The sequence below is a fragment of the Bombus vosnesenskii genome, unplaced genomic scaffold, assembly GCF_011952255.1.
Source record: "Bombus vosnesenskii isolate JDL3184/JDL3185 unplaced genomic scaffold, Bvos_JDL3184-5_v1.1 scf7180000013370, whole genome shotgun sequence".
Taxonomy (NCBI): domain Eukaryota; kingdom Metazoa; phylum Arthropoda; class Insecta; order Hymenoptera; family Apidae; genus Bombus; species Bombus vosnesenskii.
In genome coordinates this window covers 883809-899221 of record NW_022883003.1, presented here as the reverse complement: position 1 = coordinate 899221, position 15413 = coordinate 883809, and the positions used below count along the sequence as shown (strand labels likewise).

Here is a 15413-nt window from a genome sequence, read left to right as displayed (position 1 = left end):
CTTATCGAATTCTCCGATCGACCGAATGATCAATTACAATTACTGTTCCGTTAATACGAATCAACGTAACGATCGGGTCGTGCGCGGGAATTAATAGATCGCCGGTTGCGTGTCTGCAGAGACAAACGTAATTTCTGTTACACAATACGCGGTCGCGTGTGTGGCCCGTTCTGCATGCACATACACACAAGTGTATATGTCCACTTGTAGCCGTATATATCCATAATGGATAATGCAAACAAGAGTATAACAGGTTTCCCCGGAACGACGACGACGATGGCGACGAAAGCATTCCATTAAAACGGTCTCCAGCGCGATGTGGATCGATTATTTATTTTCGAGACCAATTAACCATCCCTCGGTAATTCTTGGTCAAACGGAGCGGACGAGCACGTGCCATCGGCGGAGAAACGCTTGTCGCATGATTTATATCCGGTTGGTCGTTATAAAAGTTAACCCTCCCCTGTTCGAAGCGCCCTCGCCCTCTTCACCCTTCTTCCTTCACGGTAATTCGAAAAGCTGCAGGGAAAGAAGGGGTTCGTCGACTCGTGTACAGAGAGGGTTGAAGGTACGCGCGGCGTAACACGCTCTGTCGCGCCTCTATCTGCCCGCAACGCATGACCTCGGCTCGAGTTCCGCCAGGTTTTTAGGCACGCTTCGCCAAAGGGACACACGCACCCTTCTAATGCGTGGCAGGTGCGCACGTGACGCGATCGGCCAGTCCGCCTCTGGAACGTTTAATTTATTGTTAATTGCGTGACGCGATGGCACGCACAGCTGCCGCGCTTTTTCGCGCCGAAACGTAGACACTTGGGCTCACCGTTCTGTGTGTCGTTCGCGTATCTTTCACTTGGCTTGCTTTTGCGATCGAATCTGTCACGTTAAGTGATTTATATCGTTGTTCAACGCTCGCATTGAACATTTGCTAATCTCGAGCACAACGACTGGCAGAATTTATTCTAACAGGTTAAGTAGAATGCAAGCAAAACAACGTAGGCTAACATATAGTTTGTGGAGGAAATGAAGTTGTAATATTATTAATCTCGAGGAAATTGTTAGTGATCGTGAGTTCTTTGATGTAGATATACCGATCTTTACACAAAGTGACGTAGATTTACACACGCCTGAGTCTCATTAAAAAAATATCTTGGATACATAGTACAGTTTGTTACAGACTAGTTTATTAACAATAGCATGATAGAAGTCTATTTGATGAAAATGGTCCATAAGCATCAATATCATTTCCTAATTAAAGTCTTCGCTATCCTGACCGTGTTAAGTGTTCAGTGACTTACAACCAGTGGTATAAGTAACTGTATAAGTCGATAGGGGTAGCGGTTAAGATAAGTAATAGGATTAAGCTTGGCGTCTCATCGAAGTTCACCAACCTCCTCTCTGTTCCCAGGGCACATTCTCGCTGATAGTGGAGGCTTATCACGACGCAGACAACACGACACACCACTCACCCGGTAAGTAACCTTTTCTACCCTTCTCTCTCTATCTTTCGTGATTCTCTCTTCCTATTAAGCCTTCCTGAAGACTGTATCTGGTCTCTGTAGCGTTATAGGCCCCGCGTGTGCGCCTCGTATCGGCGGCACGAGTGCGCTCGCACGCGCTTCGAATGAAAAAAAAAGAAAACGAAAGATGAAGGAGATGAAGAGAGGGAAAAAAAAGAGGAGATGAAAGGAGAGGAATGGAGGAAGGAAGGAGCATGATATTTTAAAATTAGTTTTCTCTCTCTTTCTCTCTCTCTTTCTCTCTCTCTTTCTCTCTTTCTCTCTCTCTCTCTCTCTCTCTCTCTCTCTCTATGTATAGTTCTAAATACGGGGAAGGTTTTAGAAGGTTTGGGCATGTGCAGTCCAGCTGGGTCGTGGCCCTCGATACCACGCATCGGGTTCGAACCAGCCGAGAACCCACTTCCGGCCTCTGTGCACGACACTCACCAGAGACGTAACCTCCTTGTATACTTCCTCTTCTTCTTTTACAAAACCTCCGACACTCTTTCCGTCCTCTTCTACTTCGTACGGTTTCGATACGTTCAACCTCCGGAGGGACAGGTCTCTTCCTGAGCCGCACATTTCCGCGGACAAATATCGTTGCTTTTTTCTGAATGCTGCGGTTCCAGCTCTCGTTTAACCGGTTCTCCGTTTTTTCTTTTCGAGCTTTCGGTCGAAAGTCTTGTTTGATGATTTCACTGATGAGGAGTAGTAACGCCGGCAGAAAATATAGTTTCCTTCGTTTGCGGTTGCAATAGTTCGTGATTCGAAAAATAATCGAATCGAATGATTGTCATTTCTTAACAAATACGTATACATATATATTTCGTTCGACTCTTGGAAACTACGTTTTCAAATAAACGCGTAGCGTATCCGTCTGCTACCCTACATCATTTATTGCGTCATTTTCCAACGACAGAGTAACGTGCACGTATTTTGTTTCAACATTGTTACGATCTTCGAATTCCTACATTTCAATCTCGTTCCTATTTCAACAAAAGAAAAATAACTTGAAGGACATAATAGACTAATGTAAACAAAAGATACGGTTATTCTCGTAATTCTAGCGAACATCTGCGTTCTCTTTCCCAATTTTCATCCTCTCACCGCAAATCGCAACCGCGTTGCCAACATTCTGCCGATAGTTCCAGCTGTACTCGAGTGTTTCTTCCCCTTCGTGACTGTGTCTGTTCTCGACCCATTTTCAGTTATGTTTCCTTGCTCATTACCGCGACGCGTCCACGTGCACAAAGTGGTCGGCGCTCTCTGTTGTGTCATAGCGTACGGAGAACAGGCAGAACGAGGGAAAGAGAAGCAGCCGGAGGCGCTAGTGTTTCCTTCCTGTGTAACCGTAGCACCTAGCTTCCAGCAACGCGCCACGGTAATACGAAACCCTCTGTGGACGAGGATATGGATGTATCCTATGTGTAGCCGGGTAACCCGGGGTTCTCGTCTATCGAACTCTTCTACGCTAGCCGATATTTTGCCGAGAAACCGCGGAAGTTTTCTATTCATATTCTTTGATGTCTCGCCGAACCTTTTTGCTTTTATATATAGTAGATCATCTCGTAATAAATTAGAACACAAATTAAGCTTTGAGAACGAGTTGTTTAATTTCAATTTTCACTCGGTATCGTTAGATCGTAAAGTAATTATATTATGTTCGAATTAAATACTCTGAGATCGAGTGATCCAAGAGATTGAGAAACCTAAATTCGTTGAAGAAGCGTATTATGTGAAAATATAGAATTCACATCTCCTCCATGTATAGAATATGAAATCTTGCTAACTGTAAAATATAGAAAGTCGAATTTTGTGAAATATAGAGCACAGAATTCTGATGATTTTTGAGTTGATTCCACAATAGAAATAAAACTAACTGGCTCGATCGATAGTTGTATAAATCCTGGCATAGTATAACTATTGAGCGAAACGAAAGCGCGTATCCATTTACATCTCCAAGCATTGTACGACTTATCGGTGTTACCAATTACCGGAACGACTCGTCGATCCAGTGATACCCTAATTTCCTTCAATTTCCGTAGATGATCGTCGCGAGCACGCTCGAACGCGATAATCGTCGCACGGTTTCGAGACACGACATTCTCTCGTTAAAACATGTACTCCGGGAAAACATGCATGCAAATAGCCGAAAGACGAACAAGACTGTTTATTGCTTCCGCATCCGGGGAAAGCTCAGTCAGATTGGCGAAATAAAAGCGAATTAAGCGGTCGAACGTGAGTCCCGAAATAACGAAATTCAATTACCGTCCTGGCGTGATCCTCGCACTCGATGGAAGCGTAGGTAAAGCAATGTGCTTGGGCACACACCCACACACATACACACACACCGGCGCGAACACACGCGTATATAAGAGCCACGCATGAGAGCGTTGCACGGCCACGTATAGCTTCCGGTCTCTGGTTCATTCTAATTGCCAGCCAGACACACAGGACCTCGGGAAAGAAATTAAGCGGTCTCGCTCTTCTTACTACGCTTCAGGCCTTCTTGATCTTTTAAGTTTAGAGTGACGCGGCTAGACCAAGGGATCCGAGATATTTGCTCAATCGGATGAAAATCATTCGGTGCACTAAGAATCGTAATAGCGGTGTATATAATTTGAAGCTTCGAGAGTATTAATTGACCTAGAGGCGTTTGAATTTTCAATGAATTTTAACATAACGTTATCCAATATTAAATACGAGATATCGCTTTTTGAAATGTAGCAGTGGACTGACAGGTCAGTCTGACTACCACGATGATTCTGTTATTTGCTCTGATACATAGTATCCTTCAGTAATTCGGTATCCTAACAATATTCCTGTGGTTTCGAGCCTTGCAATTCCGTTTCTACGAAATGTCGTTTCGCAGTGCGATCCTCGGCTCTAACTTTTTAATCAAACTTCTCCGATGTACTACGTAAAATGGTAATTCCACGAAACAACTTCCTCGACATTCTACTCTTTCGCTCTCTTGATTAATATCATTACTCAAACTGAAACTTTTCCGCGACATTCTACGAAAGAAGAAAAAGACTGCGGTTCTACGGAAATATCTTGCCGAAAGGATCGCTTCCGCTACTTTTTTAATGAAATTTCTTCCGGTTCTCCGCGAAGCTTCCTAGTCCCACGGAGGCTCCACAGCTGCGCAACTCCAGAAAAACTCTCTTCTGATCCCCGTCGAAGCGGCTAATTACGAAGGGAATCGAGCTTGGCTTCCTTTGTTTCAAGCTCGCCCGAGAACGGAATTCCTACCGTTATCCCACAGATGTACCTGCCCGGCGCATCCGCGGCTGAAAAGAGACAAACCGAGACGAAGCAAGAAAGATGGAGCAACCACGCTCTGCCATTAATATAGTACGACGCGCGTTTTGTCCGCTTGGTTCTCGTATGTTTGGACATACCCTGGACCCCTTTATCGCCGAAACACACCGCGCACATTGTGCTCGGAATTTTGTGTGCGCCAGCCGTGTATATCGTCCGCGCCACGCACAATATAATGCCCCCAACGTACTGGTGAAACGAGCCCTTTATTGCTGTTCGCGTTGCTCGGATGCTGCTTCCTTTCTCAGGCCCACACCGTCCTCCGTCTCTCTCCCTCCCTTTCTCTATGTTACTAACCTCTCTTTTCTCTCCTTCTCTTTTCCTCTTCGCCACACGATGCGTTCGTTTGCCCGTTGCCCATAAGCCGAAGATACACAACGTGGTTGCTCGAGGACCGCACCTGCGCCACGAATTATCGTTGGAATTATTTCTGGTTCCGTTTCCAGCAGAAACTTGCTAGGGAAATACGGTTAAATCGAGCAAAAGTTGGCCCTTTCTTTATCACGACAAAAGGCAGTCTCTTTTTACAGTCGATTCTTGTTTACGAATGATGTTGTTCGACGACGGTGTAGGATTTTCTCGAGATTCGATTGACTCTGGATCGGATGGACCGAAACCGTCAAGATTCGACATTCTACTGCGTGAGTTGTATTATGAAACTTGAGAAGAAGTAACACGTAGTCCCGTTGATAATAGAATCCATAGAATCGATTACAATGGAATCAGAAACTTCCATTAAACTTTCCATTAGTCTCTTCATTATGACGATCTAACCAACCAGTTTCTCTAAAAGTTTCCTTAAGACATATCGTCTCAATATAATAGAATTTATATTCTTTCATGATCTTTAGAAGATTAAATCCTCAAAAACACTGATTTTGGTAACACGAGTCTCCGTTTCTCCTCTCGTTCATTGAACGAAAAGGCGCGAGTGAGACAGCAGCCAGAAGAGAATGAGAATCAGCAGAGAGAGGTCTCGTTTGCGGTAACGCGGTTCGTTAAACGAAACGAGACGCGGCTGGATTTACGACGGTTTTGCGGTGTGGCAGTGTGTACAGAGCAGCTTGAACGGGAACTCGGGTATAGCGAGCAGAGAGGAGATGGCTTACGTCATCGTCGATTGTCAACCGCTCTCCATCGCTTTTCCCTTTTGCTCCTGTCGGGACAGGGGACACGCCGTGTGCACGCGGCCGCGTGTGCACTGTGCACGCCGTGCGCGTTCCTCGCGGCGCACCTGCCATTCCACAGCCGAACGATAATGAGCGAGCGGAGTAATTGGTCCGCTGTCGCGCGCATGTACCCGCCGTGATAACATAGAACTGGCCTGGCTTGTTCCCGGAACCCCGTAATTCGTCGAATCGACGATGAGATATCGAAAAATCAACCTGCACGCGTATCTCCTTGCCTCGTCAGTTGGTAACAAAGTTGTATTAAGATGTTTTATCGGCTGCTAATTAATTGCTAAGTGCGTTTTCTCTTATCTTTCGTACAGTTGTATGTACATCCCTTTTTTAAAGCTTTTTTTCTTGTTACTTTTGTACAGTTTTTTATCTCAGTTAATTTGAGGTAAAGGAGACTCGTTAATGGCACAAAATTACATCATATTAAATTTCCGTATTTGCTTAGTTCTCCAATTTCCGTGCTAATTTGAACAGTTCGACGTTGATGTAGGGTTCTTACCGCGTTTCATTCATAAATCATAAATTTAGTCCGGATGACTTAGAAGTTCTGTGTGTGTGGTTCGACGGAGGGTATCGATCGAAGGGTGGAAATCGAAACCGACCGCAAAGCCTTGAGTTACATTTGAAAGCTACGATTTAAGTCGTAAAGTCTCGCCCAAACGAGTTTACATTCATAAGAGAATAACAACTTGATGTTTACTTGATACACTTATATATACCTTGATAAAATCCATGCTACTCTACAAATCGATCAAAGCGTTCGGTTACGAATGCTAATCTACGTAACCATAAGTCGTCGCTCTTCTCGATATCACAACGTAAAACCTGTAACTCGCGAGACCACAGTGAAACGACGATACGGATCGTCGAAGGCGGCGCAGTAACCAAAGCTCGTCTCAGCTTACAAGCCTACAATTTGACACGATTAATTGATCTACAAAAACAACAAATAAACATGTTCCGTATAAAGACGTATGCCGCGTATGATTTATTCTTGGCGATATGTGGCGACCAGTGGAACGATGTCGTTCGAAGAGGCTAGCTATCCGCGACACAATGATCCAGGTTACGAGAGTTTTTTCCGCGATAGAGGAGCCACGGTGGTTGAGTAATGCATCTGGCTACCTGCCAGCTCGGGGCTATCCTTCGACGACCGCTCGTTTCTGAATGAACAATAGAAAATGTCTGGCTACTCGCGGCGCTGCCGCCGCGTCGTTAATGAATACCTTGAATCGGCCTGGCCTCGAGTTCACCGGGCGTTTTACAGGTGCACACGCAGGCGTGCACGCAGCCGTTCCACACTGGAGGAACGACTGCCAAGCGTTTTCTCCCGGAATAACGCGTTCACGTCGAGAAGGAAGTCGCGCTAAGACTGGTCACGAGCGAATGATCGACCTCTTCACCGGCGTCTTAGATTAACATGTATTTTCATTCAGTTTTATCATCTCTTTTCACGCAAACTCAGACTTCTTTTTATTTACGCTGTATCTTTATATACGCTTTGATTTTCCTGAAAACTTTACGCGTCTTTTTCTCTCTTTCTTCGTAAGCTTAAATTTCCACGATCTACGGAATCTATAACACGGGATATATTGGGTTGGCAACTAAGTGATCGCGGATTTTGTCATTGGGTGGTATTGACAAATCCGCAATCACTTAGTTGCCAATCCAATATATCGTACAGATTGTGCGATCTTAAGATCGTCGCTTGATAATCGATCTTGGAAACCTCAATAAAAGGAAAAGAAGGGGTTTAGGCAAAAATATTGTTTAAGAGGAAGAATTCACGCGAGACACGCTGCATTTGTTTGCAGATTCTCTGCCTTATTCGAGCGATATGAAATTATCATACAACAAGTTCATTGATCTGTCTATCCCGATACAAATAAGACGGTTGAAATTGTCCAAGAAATTCTCAAGCGCACGTAGTTTCATAGAACATAGAACACTTTTGGAACATCGTTATTAAAGCCCTCATCTCACTATGATTTTCATTGCGTTCCGTTGATTCGCATCCGACATTAGTCGCGAACATAAACGATCCGCCTATACGCGAACATGAATAATTCCGTTTTAATGGTACAATGTTTAATGCATGAGCAAAATCCACACGCATAGACACAGGAAACAATAGGGAGTTTCTCGTTAACGAACAGCCAGGAAATCAGTTTCTTGATACGATTTTTCAACGTAAACAGACCGCTTAAGAACAGTTCTTTCCCCTTTTACATCCTCCTGTATCTATGTCTAGCCGTTAGAAAAAATACCGATTCATCCGAAAAGCAAGCGAATAAAACGTATATAGAGGCTGGATAGAGAAGAAGCGGTGGAAAAAGATGGAAGCTTCGTGCCGTGCGAATCGATGCCGAAGACGAAGGACGACGAAACGAAGTCGATCGCGCGTACACACGTCCATCTGCGGTGGTGGCGTGCGAACATCGGCGTTTTCAGAACTCGTAACAGCATCACCTGGGAAGATAGGCTCGGTAAACTGCTTCTCCCTCGACTCCCGTTTCGCCGACAGCGAAACGTTACTTCCCTTCTGGGAACAGAGGGCCCTGGGTATCCTGTTTAAGTATTGCCGGGCACGCCATCGGCGAATCCTGCGTTTCGTCCTTTTATTTCTACTCTTCTTTTTATCTTCTTTCGTTTTTTTTTTTAACTTCTTTGCTCTTTTCTTCGTCGATTCCCTTCCCTGCTTCGATCTGCCTGTTCCGTCGATTATTTATTAATAATTTGAGATATATGTTTGCTTTACAAACATTGTACGAGTATGTTTAGTTAGGCGATACACTGCGTATTTTACTTAAGAGTAATATATATTTACGTTCCCACCGAGATCTTTAGTCGCGAGAAATCTCAGTTTTGGTAGTTTCCTTGTTTCGTACTTACCGCCTCGCCTCTTGTATTCGTCGAATATGCAGGCGTTTATGAGAAATTGAAACGAGCAAAAATATTGAAAGTATGTGCTCGGGTGAAATAGGCTGTACAGTGCATGTGGGCTTTGTAATTCCGGTGAGACTCGATAGCGTAACGAAAGGTCCGTTTTCTGACGGTTGTCGCCGCGCGATATGGTCACGGTTTTCCGTAGCTTGAAACAGGCGTCGCGAAATCGTTGGTCGGCTGATTCGAAGCGCGCGATCTCCTTACGATCGCGCCTCATCGTGTTTCATCCTTCACGAAACAATTGCTTTTTGTATCTCGAAAACACCTGGAACGCATCTCGAAACCTATCCTTCCCCCGATTATACCAAAACTCTCTTTTCGCCCAATTTCTACTCGCGAGTTTTCGCTGGCGATTACTGCCGCAAAGTAAAAAAGAAAAATGAAGGCTCTCGAAATTCAACCAAGTTTCAAAAATAGACCCCTGGCGATCGCGAGACTGCTCCGGTGAACCGTTCATTAGGTTCATCACGGAGGCCCTGAAGGGAACCGAAACCTAGAACGAAAAGAAAGGAAAGAAAAGGATAAAAAAGAACGGGAACACGGAGGCTGACCACTTAACTCTTCCTTACGCTACCGACCACAACGTAACCATACAGCACGGCCGATGTATACTACTCGATCCATTTGCCCGTGCCATGAGTCTCTCACACGAACATCATGAACTGGCCCAGTCAGGCTTGCTTGGACCCTGTGTGCATCGTGAGACGCAGCTTTTTCGGTAGGGCACCTGATCGAGGCTTGAACGACGGAGAAAGATGGACGAGCCCTCCTAATCTGTTGCCCCATTACGATAATACGTTTAGTAGGAAGCCTGAACCGTGTGTGCTCTTCTTCTTCCTCCTTCTACTTTTATTCTGTTGCGAAAACAGGTAGGCAATGGTAGAAGGAAGAAGAAGAAGGAGGCAGCCAGGAGAAGTAGGAGAGGTGGAGATACATAGGAAAGGAAGAGGGTAGTAGTTTGTTGTGTGGTGGCGGTGTAGAAGAGAAGGAAGAAGAAAAGAAGAACGCCTCTTTCCCAGAGCCACAACGTGGTGGTATACGCTTACTCTCTTTGTGCCGGATGCGTGCCGCCGGCGGAGTAGCAATAGCGGACGAACGTCCGGTCTGCCCTCTCTCTTACTCTCTCTGTCTCTCTCGCCGGAGGCCGATGCACTTCGATCGCATCATTGGGCGCAGCACCACCACCTCGCTGCTCCTCTGTCTCTCTCTCTATCTCTATCTATCTGTCTATCTCTCTCTCTTTCTGCCCTTCCGATGGACATGCTTAATTACTTTTCGCGTTTCGTGCCGCACTCTCTCCCTCTGCCGTGGACGATTGATCGATCGAGATGCGCCAAGACGATGATGATCACCGGCGATCGATCTTTTAGTACTCTTTCGAGGTTGGTTCGTCCTGATTTATGAAACTTGGAAGCGTCAAATTTCAGACTTATCGTATTGATCGCGTTGCTTTCAACGGGATAGATTTTTGAATACGCTTTCGATTTAGTGTCACGTCGATCAGCGTGATTTTGACGCGTGAAATTGTCGCGTTGAAGAATCGTCGTAGTAATTGATCGGAGGGGTTGGTCGGTTTTATAGAGCGAGAGAGTATAGAATGATAGGTGGTATTGTTAGGGATGTTTCTGGGGGATACGGCGACACGTGGGACATCGCGGACGTGTCGAAATCAATGGGTGGTAAATTGGAATTGATTTCAGCCAGGCAAACGGAGCAGTTAATTGTATCGTATCAATCGGAGCGAATCTCTTGGCAAATCCATTTGAATTACAGCGAGGTTAATTGATCTCCTGGGAAAGCAATATTGTCGTACTGTAAACAAAACTATTGCTTCGTATAAGAAAAGACTGGGGAAAAGAATAAAAATATTTTAAGACTGTTTCATAGCGTAGAAAGAAAAAGATGCAACGAAACCTTAATAGCGTTTAGCAGTAATTAATGCAGTGAAAGAATTTACATTTCCCAGTTCTCAGGAATAACAAAGATAGAAGGAAATATCACAAAATCTTAACGTAGACAATTTTCTTAATTTCCAGAAAAAGTATTGATAACCAGGCTGACGACGCAAAAGTGGCTGGACGTCGGGCCGAATTGGACCGAGGACGAATACAGAAGCGCACACGCGAAGATGGTGTACGAATATAGGGTGACTTGCGTGGCGCACTACTATGGAAAGGGTTGTGAAAATCTGTGCAGGCCGAGGGACGACAATTTCGGTCATTACAGCTGCAGCCCGTCCGGAGAGCGCGTCTGCCTCTCTGGATGGAAGGGTGACTACTGCAATACACGTAAGTTTGCTCTCTTTTTATTTTCTCCTTGCAGCGCCTATTATCGTACACGTAACATGCGTGCACTCCCACGCTTCCCATCGCGACTGCACCGCGCGTGACATCCCTCCTTTTGTAGGAATTCCGTGTATGAAATTACAGAGACGATCCTCTCTGACGTTCTCTTTCTTCTTCTCTCCGTGACTATCCTCGTCTCTCTGTTCATCCCTTGTCCCGTCCGGCTCTGTGTCTCGCGTCCTCACCGTCGCGTAATTTATACTGTTCGCTGGTAATCGGAGAGGCTGTCGAATTTAGGATTTTCTTCCGTGCTTGTTCTGATGACACGCGAAAAAGGACGAGCAGCGTGATTTGTGTAACAGGGTTAAATGACGTGGGAAATTATGCGAGCAGGGAATCAGGGAAAGAGTTTGTAGAATTCCAAGTGTCGTGTCAATGGCAACGAAAGTGGTCGTTACAACAGAGAAAGGTATAATTGTACCACGCTTTTAATAGTCACGTCAATCAAATTTCATATATCGATCAACGATTACGATAAAATGTCAAATTACGTCACAAATTTGCCAGCCGATAAAAACGAACGCATCGCTTCGTATTGCATGATATTTCCAAATATTTCGCTTCTAAAGCCTTTAAACAGCGATGTATGAAAGAAGGTAGAAAGAGCCAAGTATAATTTTCAGAAAACTCGCGTAGAATCCATCCGGAGAGGCTAGTCAGCTCGCCTCTCAACGCTTATATAACATTCACTCCAGGACGTTAGTCCGCGCCGGCCGGTATATAGCGTTCTCTCTATTCTCGTTCGTAGCACGAAACTCGACAAACTCGACGAGAGTCCACGAAGGAGAGGCCCGGTGCAGTGTCGGTGCAGTGTCGGGTCCGAGCGTGCAGCAGCTTCCCACGCTCGGCTCGCGCGCGCGTCGCACACATACCAGAAAGAGAGAGCCTTCTCTTTCTGCTCTGGCCCCGCTCTGTACCCAGTGCACCTCTCTATACCTCTCTCTCTCTCTCTCTCTCTCTCCTTCCTTTTCTCCCCTCCCTCCTCCACTCCCTTGTTATATCCGTATCTGCTGTCTATCCGTCTCTTCGTGTGTGTGTATATACGTGTCTCCTCCTCTCCTTTCTTTCTCTTTTTTCCTCTCTCTCTCTCTCTCTCTTCATATGTATACGTGTGTGTATGTATATGAGTATATTCTCTCTTCTGATCGTGTTCGAGTTCGTCTTCTGTATCCAGCATCCTCCTTGTCGCTCGTTCTCGCGTACCTGAGCTCTCCTCTCTCGAGCTTCTCAGGATTAATCTGTACGTGTACGTATATACGTGTAGCTCTCAGTGTCTACATTCCACGTGCACCTCGTGCACGTTCAGGATAATCGTTGATGTGTGGATGGAAACTCCTCCATCGTGTGTGGCTCTTTCAGTCTCTCATCGTGTTGGAGGCTCGTCTCACCCGCATAGACGTGTGGGTGTGCACGCGGATGAGACTGGAACGGGACGACTGGATCGCCACGTAGCTGTCGCTGCGCTTGCCTCTCGATGCTTCTAGTTTACGACGAGCAGGTTACGTGGTGCAGCTGGCGCGAGGACCTTCCAAACCTTCTCTTCCGTTTTGTCTTCGATCGTTTCGATCGTTCTTGCGCTTTCTCTCCTTTGTTTCACGGCATTGCTTTTTAACTTTTTTTTTCTTGTCTCGTTTCTTTGGTTTGTTGGTTGGAAGGATGGATTTGAATGGACTCGGTTTCGCAAGATCCGCGCGCGCGAGAGCTCGCGCGGGAGGCCTTTTTCTCTCCCTCGACGATGGCATCCGAGATCTCGATCTTATTTTGCTTCCTTTGCCAGCGTGCCAAGTCATCGCATTCCCGTCCGCGGCCAACATTCGAGTCAACTCGCTGTCAGGGCAATGGTATTCGCGAATTTCGCCACAATCGCTAGTCTAAACGATCCTATAAACGATCTCGTGATCCATCCAGTCATTAAGACGTTGTTACATACTTGAAATCGTTCTAATCGAACAGTAGATTATCTCGATTGTAAGATCGAACATCGACAAACCTGCCACGATTTTATGAGAATTTTTCTCCTGCCAACGTTTATGTCAAATAGTAACCTGGACTTTGCGATGAACTGAAACTGACCAACACTCTCTAAACTTTTAAATCCATGAGAGATTTGGAAATTTGTTCACAGACAGCTGGGTACACACCTAATTGTACCTATTTTTCCCAAGTGCAAATCCAACCGTACGTAAACGCATGTAAACCAAATAAAGCCATACAAAATTACAAATCTTGCGAGTTTCGAATCTTCGAAACACCTGTAAACTTCCGTCGATCTTCCCTTAATCATCCTCCCTGCGCTTCAATAATCCTCTTGTAACGATCGACGAGAGGAAGAGTCAAAGTCGTCGACAGGGTCTCCGGGTGTGTTCTCGTGGCCGTCGTCGATCGGTCGTTGCACTCGTCGTCGAGCACCGGCGCTCGACAAAGTTTCTCCGCGCATTGATTACTAATAGACTACTTACTCTTCATTTCGTGACATTCCCGGCCATTCGTGGAATCGTCTGTTCGTGCGTTGAGTTTCGCGAAGGAAAGTCAGTCTCTGTCGAGTGCCGTCCCTGTCTCTGATAGACGGCGAAAAACGCCGACGACCACACGGTTGCCTCTCGTTGCGATCGCAGGCCGATCTTTTCTCACGTGTGCGGCCAAGCTCACGCCCACGCCACCGTTTCCAGGATTTTCGCCGCCTTCCTGTTCCTCCTGCACCGCCACCGCCCCCTCGACGCGATGAGAATGGGCCATTGTTGCGATTTAATGCGAGTTCTGGCCCCGTGGACGCGTGCGAGGTCTGGCGACGAGGAAACAGATCGACTACGATTAATCGCCACGTAATGTATGTGACACTCTTTGCTCGATCGTCTTGTCATTGTTCCAAGTGTTTTTTGCCTGAGATTCACAGTTATCGGCGCGTAACACTTCCTTCGTTTATTTTCGCTAATATATGCGACGAATTAGTAAGAAGATAAATAATAGATGCGTTGAAAAATATATTGAAATTGAACTTGCCTGGCAAACAAGTTTCGTGAGAACGGTACAAAAAGCAATGGAAGCCATCGAGGTTCGGTTTCTAGAAATGGCAAGAGTACACGCGTGTATCGTGTCCTAGCGGCTGTGTACTCAGCGCGTTTGCTCAGCTGACCCGGTGTGCCGCTTTCTGTAAAAAAATGTCTACCACCCGTGGGCAGAAAAATGTGACGACCCCCCTTTGGGCAATTATCTTTTCGATTTTATCTGTCCGTTAATCCTGCTGCATTCTTCCACTTACTTTCGATCCAATCACTCTATCGCTCTTCGAAATCCATCGAACGTAATTGACGTCGAAAAGTTAGGAGCGAAGCTTCCATTTGAATTCCAATCAACCTGGTAAATTCATAAAAAAGAAAAAAAAAGAAAGAGAAAAGGAAGAAGAAGAAGCAAAATACATCGGCTTGCAATTCAATTTATCCATTAACCTTCCTCAATTCCAGTTTCCGTAAGGTAAAACGTAAAGTAAAATTCAAACAAGGGCTGACCCATCGGGGCAGCAGAAAAACACACTGACATAAACGGTTAATCGTTGGAGACACGCAAAAGGAGAAGAAAGGCCGGCGCACAAAAACCAGTCCCTCGAGCATGCTATAACACTGTATATAGCCGATCGTCCTGTAAAACGGGTTAACGAGGCTAGGGGTAGCGGAAGGATAGGGTGGCTTGCAGCCAGGCGCATTTTCGGGGGTGCCTGAACGTATTACAGGGGTTGTTGCAGAGGCAGCTGCAACACGAGCGGCCGAACTACGCCGAAAGAGGCCGAGTGGGCCCCTGACAGCTGCACAGAGGTCGGTGCTTTAACCAACAGCTGCACCGGCCTCACGTTCATAGTCCGCTTCCATTTCAACCCCTCCCCTGGCCATTGGTCCCCGTCACTCTTCTTCTTCTTCTTCTTGTCTCTCTTTCTTATTGAACAGATCTGATGGAGCTACCTGTGCCAGTATTTCCTGGATTTTCTTTCGATGCTTTCTTCGGCTCCGCTTATAACTTTCTATAGAGCAATAGTCCTGTTTAGCGCGTCAGGTAGACAGAGGTAGATAGGGGGGAGAATGTTCGATTGAAACTCATTGTCGCTGTTCCACGAAAGGTCAGGCACGAAA

General features: G+C 45.8%; 1 protein-coding gene across 1 annotated transcript in view; it reads left to right on the top strand.

The window, feature by feature from the left end:
• The window catches only part of LOC117237323 (neurogenic locus protein delta-like), a 48451-nt gene that overhangs the window by 17886 nt on the left and 15152 nt on the right, over window positions 1-15413 (top strand). Inside the window, exons 3-4 of the mRNA XM_033501152.1 lie at window positions 1406-1469; window positions 10984-11235. Of these exons, the coding sequence (XP_033357043.1) occupies window positions 1406-1469; window positions 10984-11235 (316 nt within the window). The remainder of the gene's footprint in view (window positions 1-1405; window positions 1470-10983; window positions 11236-15413) is intronic.